This window comes from Cajanus cajan, chromosome 11, assembly GCF_000230855.2.
Source record: "Cajanus cajan strain Asha chromosome 11, NIPB_CcT2T_4, whole genome shotgun sequence".
Lineage (NCBI taxonomy): Eukaryota > Viridiplantae > Streptophyta > Magnoliopsida > Fabales > Fabaceae > Cajanus > Cajanus cajan.
The window spans coordinates 47405818-47417976 of NC_138527.1; the positions used below are offsets into that span (position 1 = coordinate 47405818).

The following is a 12159-nucleotide window of genomic DNA, read 5'->3' on the forward strand; positions in this document are numbered from 1 at the left end:
TCGGTTGCTTTATAACCGATTTTAAAAGTAGTAAAAAAGACATGATTTAAAATCAGTTAAAATGTAACTGATTTTAAAAATACTTTTTAAAACCGGTTATATTTGAACCGATTTTAAATGTATACCTTTTAAGATCGGTCATAAAATAACCGATCTTAAAAGTACTTTTAAGATCGGTTAAATTTGAACCGATCTTAAAAGTGTTCATATTATTTACAAAATTGTCACCGCGTCACTTTTAAGATCGGTTACCTTGTAACCGATCTTAAAACTCCGATTTTAAATCCAATTTTTGCACTAGTGATTGTTGATCTTTTATTTCAATACTCAAAAAAAAAAAAAAAAAACTAACCAAGAGTCACTAAACAACAAAATATCATTGTTCCAAATATTGTAGTAGTTTCATTTATAGGGTTCTAACTTCACATACTTCAACTTTAACTTTCTCTTTACCACAATAATTTTTCACATGATTATTTGGATCACCCCTAGCTAATGAAACAATTGTAATAAAATTTCATATAAAATTTATAACTAATAATGATTATCAATAACAATCAGAAACTAAATAAATAAATACAGATTCTGGAGTTATAATAAAATCTTCTCCCTTAAACTTCTCTATTACACAATCATCAAGGAAAAAAATTTCACTTTAAAAGTATCTTCTTAATGAAAACCACGGTTAGCTGACTTCTCAATAATGAGCAACAACTCCACTCCAACTAAGTTACCAAACTCACCTGGATAATCATAAACAGTTGGATCCTTGTGAAAAAAGTAAACATCATCAAAAATGTATACACATAATTTTGGAGTGTATAAAACGAATACAATAAATAACTAACATGACTAAAATTCATTTTTTATTCTTATTTTTCTAAATTAAATTAAATTATATAACAAATCTTTAACTCAGACAACAATTGCTTACAAGTTTTTTTCATCAGAGCATTACAATCAAAATCAAACAAAACAACAGACCTAACACCTTTCCCATCACTAACTTCAAGTTTTAATTTAAAATTGAAACATCAAACATAAAAAATTAGTAGTCAAAATATAAACTCTAAATATGTATATAAGTAAATAACACATAACGACGAAGACTATTTATCAAGATGTGAGATCCATCACATGATATTCATATCTAGCATAACAGTAAAACGCATTATCAAGAGCAATAGCCTTGTGGCACTTACATGCCATGTACCACCATGAACCATCCTTAAATACAGTCAACACATTACCCAAAACAACAAATATACCCTCCTGTTAGTAAAAATCAAGAAAAAGATCAAAACATAATTAAAATTTTTAAAATTAATTGAATCATCATATAATATTGAATGACAATATCATGATCACCTCCTCATAGACTTGTAGCTCATTAATGGATTTTTGAGGAAATTTCTTAAGAAATTCATTTTCTAAAGATATATGAGCATATCCTCCATTAACAACACGAATAGGCATATCAACTTTAATACCATGAGTTGACAACCTACAATAAAAATATTTTCCAAAAAATTCAAATTCAAACTAACTACAAACTATAAGATTCTTTAGCCAAAAATATGATATAGACAAAAATACACACACAAACACATCTCACCTGTTCCTAAAATTGATTACTTTTGGAATTTGAAGATCCCAAAAAAGCCTAGAAGCATTTACCACATTTTGTAAACCAATTTCACATGTACAAGAATAGTGCAAGTAAAAAATATAACATAAATCATAAAACTAAATTAATAATTTATCAAATAAAATTAACCCAAAACAATGCAGAAAATGATTGCCTAAAAAACTGTCTTGTAAGTATTAACCCGACAAAGTTGAAGCTCCAAAACAGGACGATGGGCAACACCAGCAGCAATAAAATTATTCACTAAATCCACAAACTCTCCAAACAAAGAACATTTAACAACACCCCTGAATCATTAACCAACATTGTATAAATTTAAGAAAATACATTTTAGAAACATTTAATATAAAAATATTTAATATTTCATTGTACAATTCATAATACACATACTTATCATTAGCCAACGCCAATGTTATAAACTTGAAAGTTTTTCTATCCTTGATAAAACTCTTTTCACCATAGACAGTTGTCAAAATTCCCATTACATCTAATGTATAAATCAACACAATAAAACATCAAATTAGTATATCACAATAAGTAACAGTGTTACTATTAAAATAATTCACTATTTAAAATATAAAATAAATATCAAGCAGATATTTGGATTCTCCATTAGTTTGTGCAACAAATAAGGAATCTACCAATGAAAAACCAAACTTAAGAATAAGAGAACTTTCACATAGCACAACTTTTGTTTTGGAGTTGAAAAACAATCTATATTCATGTTTGGTCGCACTGTAAGCACCACCATTAAGCAAAATTGAAAAGTTTGTCATACTATACACCTCTCCTTCAATAATAACATTGACAAATTTCTTCATTATTGACTTTCTTATACTTTCTTATCCTTCCCCCCTAAGTATAATTAAACATAAACATAACTACATTAATAAATCACACTCAATCAAAGTATGAAAACAAAAAAAGAAATTGAATCAGTACCTCACCATCCATCAATATCATTTGGATTGCAAATGGGTTATTGGGCTGATCAAACAGAGCCATTTTTCACAATCTCACAACTCTAACTTTCAGTTTCCATGTGTCCTTCCCCCACATATTGTTCCAATAGGATCATAAAACTTACACACTCTTTTTCACAATACCTATTAACAATCCATCTAAGATATATTGCCAAAGTTTTGCACTTCGAAACCATTCTTAAAAACAGGTATATACAGACATGAAAAACAAAACACTTGTCAGAAAAACACAATGCTATAAAAATTCAAATTCAAATTCAAAATAAATCAAGTATAATGACCATTAATGAACCTCATCCCACATTTTTCTTTACCAATATCAGATAATTGGGGGATAGATGAACAAAATACAAAATGACACTCATTTGCAACAACTCTTCTATACCTTATACAATGCAAAAACCACAATAAACAAGAATCACATACTTAAAAACACATCAATCACAACAACAATGTGTACTATGTCAGATAGCAAATAATTAACCTACCATAATTTCAGGTAACATAAACATAATCCCAAAATCAAATAGGCATTACACATCCGCATTTTCAGGCTTACTCCTCAAAACACGACAAAATTTGGCTAATAAACTAACCTAACAATAACATATACGCTCAATACACACCTGCATCACACTGAACCCAACCAATGTACAAAATGAAAAAATGGCTATGGGTCCTGGACATTTCATTAAAAATGAAATAGAGGAAAAATAAAACACAGACATAATGGAGGAAAAGTTAAAAAGGAAAAAATCTTAAAGAAAAATAATTAAATCTCAAATAGAAAAGATGAAAAATTGTAGTTTCGCATTCATATTAAGCATTGCTTCTCCTTTCAGTTATTAATACCAATGAACAAAGGCTAGGGCCACCGAAAGACGAAAGACACAGTGCACACCGTCCACCAACGCAAATCCTAGATTAGAAGTAAAACCTTTGAACAACACAAATGAACTAAAGGAATTTGAAGTGCAAAAGCAAAAACCGGGTTAGAAACCCTATTAAGTAAGAAAATCAAATACGAAGATAGAAGAAGCATTAAAAGAGGGCAACACAAAATAAGGGATTTGATTCATATTTCAAATAAAAAGCTACAATATAAAATAAAGAAAAACTCAATGTACAAAAATAACCCTTAATAAATAAATAAATAAAAGTCCCTAAATAGTAAACTACAATGATTTTAAAAATTCTGGATTATGTTGTATTTGATTAATTATAGAACTAGGTTTCCAGCTAGCTTCTGTATACATTCCATAACAATTCTATGGTCTCGATCAAATGCAACCGGCATTTTAATATTCTTCCCTTGTTTCTTCTCTCCAAAGCTTTATACTATGATCTGGTCTTCCTCTGTTTTAAATTGAAACTGTTTAAATTTATTAAAAAAGTTAACTATCGTAACGCTATCAATTCAATTTTATATGTTGGCTGATGATAAACACACCTCCACTCTCGTATAAACATACCCTCTTTTTAAAAAAAAAAATATAAAATGTCTAAATTACTCTTTAAAAAAATGAAATTCCTAAATTTACACCTCCCTTCCCCACACCCCCTTTCCCTGCACCCCACACTCCACACCCCTCTTCTTCCCAAAACCTTTTTTCGCTCAATGTCATTAAGCAATATACTTTTACAGTCATTCTGAATAGAAAAAAAGGACTAGCCCTACCATAACCAGCATAAGAAAGGTTCTTTTACGGTCATTAGCATTCCGAAAAGTACTTTCCGGAATAGTAAAATTATTGTTCATATAATTCCGGAAAGAACTTTCCGTAATAGTAACTTTAATATTATGGAAAGTACTTTCCGGAATTATGTAACAAAACATTTCCGGAAAATACTTTCCGGAATAAGAATTTAATATTATGGAAAGTTTTCCGGAACATTTTTATATAATTCCGGAAAGAACTTTCCGTAACAGTAAGAAGAAGAAGAAGAAGAGTGCCAGAAAGAGAAAGAAGAGGGGTGTGCGAGGTGCGGGAAAAAAAAGAAGAAGAAGAAGAGGAGTGCTAGAAAGAGAAAGAAGAGGGGTGCGCAGCAGGTGGTCTTGTAAGAGAAAGACTCTTACTTGTTCTATGGAAAGACACACTAGTACAAAAATGACTTTTAAAATCGGAGTTTTAAAATCAGTCATAAGATAGCCATTTTAAAAGTGACACGGTGGCCTGAACTGCAACAAAACGGCCTCAAAACGGCCCTAGAAAGGCCTGTACTGCTTGTAGAACGGCCCGTTCTGCAATCAGAACGGGCCGTTCTTCTTGCAGAACGGCCTGTTCTGGTGCCGGTGCGGGGAAGGAGGTGTAAATTTAATAATTTTATTTTTTAAAAAAGGGTAATTTAGACATTTTATATTTTTTTTTTTAAAAATGGGGTGTGTTTATATAAGAGTGGAGGTGTATTTATCATCTGCCTTATATGTTTCATTTACTTTTCAATTTCTTTGTTGTATGGCTTAGGGCCTATCTCGTGGGCCTGGCGGGAGAGCACTTAGTGGAGCGCCTTGACGGGCTTTTATAATGGATTTAGGAGAAGAGATGGAACATTGAAAGATTTTGTTAAATAATTCTGGATTAATTTAACTACTATTTTTTAGAATATTTTTATAAAAAATTTAAATATCTTAATTACGAAGATTATTAATTTAATAATGACACTTAATTAGAAGATGGAATTAAAATTGTGTTTTTGTTTTGGATGTGAGTTTGGTCATTTATATATGTAAGACTTCTTTCAATAATTTATGTTTTAAATTAAATTTTAATAATTTAATTATTAAATTAAAAGTTATTAATGTATAGTTAAAATTTGTAAATTTTTAAAAATTTTGCAAATTATTTGATGGTCCATTTTGTTAATTTAAATTGACAGATAATTATAAAATATTTTATATGTTGATTTTGAAATTATATAATGAAGTATCAAATAATTTTTAAATTTTTTAAAATTTTTTATATTTAATTTATGCATTAAGAACTTTTAATTTAATGTTTGAATTATTAATAATATTAATAATTATAATTTGTTGACATTGTCAATTTTAATAATATTATTAAAATATTTTGTTTCTACATTTTAATAGTATTTTTTAATATTTTTATTTGAATAAAACAAAATAATATATTATTATTCTTTTTAATTATAATGCAACATTCTTATGTATTTTTTGTTAAATTCTGTATTTAAATAATAATAGTATAATGTCATATTTATAATAAGATTTTAATATATATATATATAATGAGTTTATTTTAATAAATAATATTTTTATAAAAAATATTTATAATAAATTTTTGTAATCAGACATGAAAATATTTAATTCTTAAGAATCTTATATGAATATTCCTCGGAACTTTTATGAGTAACCAAACATATTTTAGTTATTTTCAGGAATCATAATTTTCAAAATTTGTAATTTCTAGGAATCATGATTCTTGAGTATGAAAAAATTTCTTCCTTATCAAACATCTCCTAAGAGTAAGTCTAATTAGATTTACTTCAATAATAAGTCTACTTAAATTTATTTCTTTCAATAACTAATATTTTGCATAAAATTTTAATAATTTTACCATTGAATTAAAATTTTTAGTACATAAATTAAATTTATAAATTAAAAAAATTATTTAATATTTTATTTAATTAATTCAAATTGGAAAATAATCACAAAAACTCATCCAAAATTGCCAACAATTAAAAATTCAGTTTGATCATGCAAGCTTTTAAATCTAATTATGTTGTGATTCCGTTAATTAACAAGTGTTAATCATGTTTATCAATCAACTATTACAATACTTATACACAATCAACTATTACATTACTTTTTCCTCATATAAAATTAAAACAAATAATTTGAAGTTTAAAGAATAGAATTACATCACAATCCTTAAAAAGAAATTAGTCCCACATTATAGGGACGAAAACCTAAAATTACATTACTAGCTAGAATCCATGAATACAAGATAAAAAAAAAAAAAAAAAAATTAACCAGTCGTGGAATCCTCTGCCCCTCTATAGTGAGGTCCTGTCTCCACAGAACCTCAATAAATCCACCGGAATCAAAAAGAGGAAACTAAAATCGAGATGTCTATTGCATTCTTTTTTTGTCCATTTTATGAGAAAAAACGACATAAATAATTGGTGGTGAAAACACCAACTCATGGCAACTATGATAGAACGATTTATGGACGATGGAGTTATGTTCTTTTAGGCGAAAGAGCAACACTTGATTCTGACGCATTAAGTGTGTGAAAAGACCTGATCACTAAATTCAACTTTAGGCGCGAAAAGTCGTTACTTAGCTAGCATGCACGTACGTCATGCGGGAGGTGTGAAGCATAAATTGACAACGATGCAAACATGGTGGGTGGGGATGGAAGTCTGAGAAAATCATGTAGACTAGAGATCAAAATATTGGCGTCCATAGAACAGAACAGGTCAAAATTATTAATATTTGATGTCATTTCACTTCTAAAACGTCCACGCTGACTTTTTCCGCCTGAGCCTGGTTTTGACTTGGTAGCTCATTCAGTTTCAGATTTAGGGAAACAAATAAATAAAATAACAGGCACGATTGCTCATCCCATTCTATAAAACCAAATACCAGGCCATTGCTTCTGCCGTTCTGAAAAACTGAGAATTAGATGGCCCTTGCAAAGGAACTTATGGGTTTTTCCTCCAAAGTATTTCTGCACAATAATACTTTTCTGCAGAAGCAAGGCATGTTCTCGATCAATCCTATCTTGGTTCCTTTGGAAAACAGAAGAATTATGAGGTTGAGGAAGGGAGCAAGGTTTCCCGTGGCAGCTATCAGTGAGGATTTGATAAAGACCACACCGAAAGTGCATGCAGAGAAACCAGTACATTTCAAGGTCAGGGCTGTGGTCACAGTGAGGAATAAGATCAAAGAGAATTTCAAAGAGGCCATGTTGAAGCATTTGGATGCCATCAATGATTGGATAGGAACAAGAAATGTGGTACTCGAGCTTATCAGCACCGAGATTGATCCAAGTAAGCCTTTCACGACTCACCATTTTTGCCAAACACAATCATTCCACGACCCATGTCACAAATTGTAGCAATTTCTTCTATTTTTGTTTCCCTACCGAATAAACTTTTTCTAAATTTTAATTTCTTCATGACTGTTGATCAATGAATTTTCGCTTATTGATTTGGTACTTAGAAACGAAATCTCCAAAGAAGAGCAAAGAAGCAGCGCTAAAGGACTGGTCGAAGAAATCCAATGTTAAAGGAGAGAGAGTTAATTATACAACTGAATTCATAGTGGACTCGAATTTTGGGGTCCCTGGAGCTATAACTGTGACAAACAAACACCAAAGAGAGTTCTTCTTGGAAAGTGTAACCATCGAAGGGTTTGTAAGTGGAGCAGTTCATTTCCCCTGCAACTCATGGGTACAAGGAAAGAGGATATTCTTTTCTAACAAGGTTATTTTATTTTATTTTTTGCCAACTTGGAAGATTCAAGGAAATTTTAATTTTAAATTAGTAGTTCTGTTTCTACAATGCTGACCAGTTGAACAGGTAGTCCGTTTTGTTATCTTTATTGAAAAAAAACCAATCAACTTCTTCCAATAGTAGACTCGGCTGCTTTGTAATTATTTTACATCAAAGAAAAAGTCTTCCTCAATAATCACAAGTTTCAATTTGTAATTGAAGTCGTAAACAAGAAGCCATAGATTATAGCTGTGAAATGAATTTTGAAAATTCTTGTTGACTAATGCTGGGGTTAACTTTAGTTTACGTATCAACCACCGACAACATAGACACCACCAAGTTAATACACCCACCTAGAAAAAGATAGTATACTAATATTTTGTGACATTCAAATGTTGTTGTTAATTCTGATTTTTTAACAGGGAAAAAAAATCTGAACTTGTAATTTATATTATGTGATTTATTTTGTCAGACATATCTTCCTGGAGATACACCTGCCGGGCTTAGAAAATTGAGGGAGAAGGAGCTGATAAATCTTCGAGGTGATGGGAAAGGAGTTAGAACATTCTCTGATAGAATATATGATTTCGATACATACAACGATTTGGGAAATCCAGATGAAGGAGTTGAGCTTACCAGACCAACTCTTGGTGGATCCCAAGACCATCCATACCCAAGACGCTGTCGTACTGGCCGCGCCCCCACTGATACTGGTAACATACATTAACAACTCAATGAGAGTGATTTCAGCATAAAAAATAAAAATAAAAATAAAAAATTGACCATTCACTTTATAAGTATATAGTACAGGTCTTAAGACATTGCTGTGCCGGGATTATTATTTCTTTCTAAATGCATTTGAATGATTGATTTGGGAAAGGAGAGAATTGAGTTTAACGCAATAGGTAGGATGGCATAACAAAGTAAATTGCGTGCAACAGATATGCATGCTGAGAGTCGTGTGGAGACGCCACTGCCTATGTACGTACCAAGAGATGAGCAATTCGATGAGTCTAAGCAGAACACATTCGCAATCAAGAGGCTCAAGGCAGTGCTCCATAACTTGATCCCTGGACTTAAAGCTAGTCTTTCTGCTAATAACCACGACTTCAACCGATTTTCAGACATTGACGACCTTTACAGTGATGGACTGCCCGTGCAAGATGAAATTTTGAAGAAAATCCCATTGCCACAAGTGGTCACAAAGATACAAGAATGCAGCCAAGGACTTCTCAAGTATGACACTCCCAAGATTATTTCCAGTGAGTGTCTCCTTGTTTTTTTTCCTTCTAATTATTAGAATTTTGGTGTAAACTTATTTCTCAATCTTAACTGAACCTTACTGAATCACCTCTTTGTGAAAGATTTCAATTTCCATTTTAGATCTCATTGTTATATATACTATTGCGTGTCAAGCCAGATCGGGTACTATTTTCTATAATTCTATTAAACTTCACTAGGCTTCATCTACTTAATATTACTGTAACCGAAGTGTTGTATTTGCTTTTCTATCTGATTAAACTAAACTAATGATCTCGTGTTTATCATACAGAGGACAAGTTTGCCTGGCTACGAGATGACGAATTTGCCCGGCAAGCAATAGCAGGAGTCAACCCTGTAAACATTGAGAAGCTTAAAGTTTTCCCTCCGGTAAGCAAGCTAGACCCGGAAATATATGGCCACCAAGAATCTGCACTTAAAGAAGAGCATATTTTGGGACAACTTAATGGCATGACTGTGCAACAGGTAGCCCTCAAAATCATTAATAAAATAAAATGACTAAAAATGTTGATGTTTCCAAATCCCATGAGTTTTCTTAAAACACTTTGGTCCTAGACTCCTAGTACTAATTTTATTCCTTTGAATTTGTCAGGCAATAGTGGAAAATAAGCTGTTTGTGATAAATTACCACGACATCTATATTCCATATCTTGACGGGATCAATGCCCTTGATGGTAGAAAATCCTATGCTACGCGCACCATATTTTTCTGGACACCACTTGGTACTCTCAAGCCTATTGCTATAGAACTTAGCCTCGGACCAAGTTCCAGATCAAAACGCGTAGTTACCCCTCCTGTGGATGCAACCACAAATTGGAAGTGGCAGCTTGCCAAAGCTCATGTTTGTGCCAATGACGCTGGCGTGCACCAACTTGTTAATCATTGGTAAGCAAACCCACATATATTATTCAATCAATCAAATAACTATAAATTGTATTTTGGTGGTGAAATTACACATATCTTTAGTTTGCTAAATTGTATACATAATACAGGTTACGCACGCATGCCTGCATGGAACCATTTATATTGTCTGTTCATAGGCAATTAAGTGCGATGCATCCTATTTATAAGTTGTTGGATCCACACATGAGATACACACTGGATATCAACGCTTTAGCTCGTCAGAAACTGATCAATGCTAATGGAATAATTGAGTCTTGTTTTACTCCTGGGCGCTACTGCATGGAGATCAGTTCTGCTGCATACAAAAACTTGTGGCGCTTCGACATGGAGGGCCTCCCTGCAGATCTCATACGCAGGTTAGTTGAAAATGAGAAGACTAGTTGAATGAATGTTATGTTATCTAACAAATTAAAAATGTTCAGGGGAATGGCGGTACCTGACCCAACACAACCAAACGGGGTAAAGCTGGTAATAGAAGACTACCCTTATGCAGCGGATGGGCTTCTGATATGGTCTGCAATTGAGAACTGGGTCCGCACCTATGTGAACCACTACTACCGCCATCCAAGCCTCATTTGCAATGACAAAGAGCTACAAGCGTGGTACTCTGAGTCAATCAATGTGGGGCATGCTGATCTCAGGCATCAAAGGTGGTGGCCCACATTGAAAAATAACCAGGATCTTGTGTCTATCCTTACCACCTTGATTTGGACGGTATCAGCACAACATGCAGCTATTAATTTTGGGCAGTACCCTTATGGAGGTTACGTGCCAAATCGTCCTCCATTAATGCGAAGATTAATCCCGGAAGAGAGTGATGAGGCAGATCTAGAATATGGGAATTTCGTAGCAGATCCCCAAAAGTATTTCCTAAATGCGTTGCCCAGCTTGTTACAAGCTACGAAATATATGGCTATAGTTGACATACTCTCTACCCACTCACCTGACGAGGAGTATTTGGGAGAGCGGCAACAGTCATCCGTATGGTCAGGTGATGCAGAGATCACTGAGGCATTCTACAGGTTCTCCGCAGAGATGAGGCGGATAGAGAAGGAGATTGAGAGAAGAAACTGTGATCCAACACTCAGGAACCGTTGCGGCGCAGGGGTTTTACCTTATGAGCTACTCGCACCTACCTCTCAACCCGGCGTTACTTGCAGAGGGATTCCTAATAGCGTCTCCACCTAAAGATCTATTACTACAAGAGTTTAGTCATATAGGATGTAATGGTAGTGGAGAGGAGATCAATGGCGTTTCGTTGTTATTATTCATTGCTATTTGCAAATATGTTCATAACCAAAAGATGCGTAGGATTTTAGTAAGAGCACTTGATGTCAGCGTTTCACTCTACCAAAACGCTTTTTTTGTGAATTTTATTGCATCACTAATTATGAACTTCGACGTGATATATAAATATTTGATTCCGATTTCATTTCTTCTTTATCTTAACTAGAAGTAAATTGGTTGCTCTTGGTCTTGGGAAGCACAATAATTATTGTTGATCCTAACTAATGGTGCTACACAAAATACCAAAAATCATTCTTTTATAACTCCAGGGCTTAATCAATACCAATGACAAACCTAATAAAATCAAATAACCAATTTTATATAAGTCAAGAGCTATTAATCAATATTACTTTGCAAAATTAATAAAAATGATCTGCGAAGAGTGGAAAAAAACAAATATATATATATATATATTTGTATCTCTCATTATTAAATATTTGAAATTATTTTGAAATTATTAAATATTTTAAAAATGAATAGTATTTATTTTTTATAAAATCTTAAAATCTCAATATATATATATATATATATATATATATAAATAAATTTTACCTATAATAAAAATCAAATTATTAATTTAAAATTAAAAAATTAAAAATT

At 32.1% G+C, this 12159-nt stretch overlaps 1 protein-coding gene across 1 annotated transcript; it reads left to right on the forward strand.

Annotated features, from left to right (window-relative positions):
* The first annotated feature begins 7167 nt into the window (after window positions 1-7167).
* Window positions 7168-11715, forward strand: LOC109797325 (linoleate 13S-lipoxygenase 3-1, chloroplastic). Its single transcript, XM_020357332.3, has 8 exons — window positions 7168-7644; window positions 7817-8079; window positions 8561-8801; window positions 9030-9350; window positions 9641-9834; window positions 9962-10254; window positions 10362-10628; window positions 10695-11715. Exons 1-8 carry the CDS (start codon window positions 7278-7280, stop codon window positions 11458-11460), a joined length of 2712 nt encoding a protein of 903 aa, XP_020212921.1. The 5' UTR covers window positions 7168-7277; the 3' UTR covers window positions 11461-11715.
* The last annotated feature ends 444 nt before the right edge of the window (window positions 11716-12159 follow it).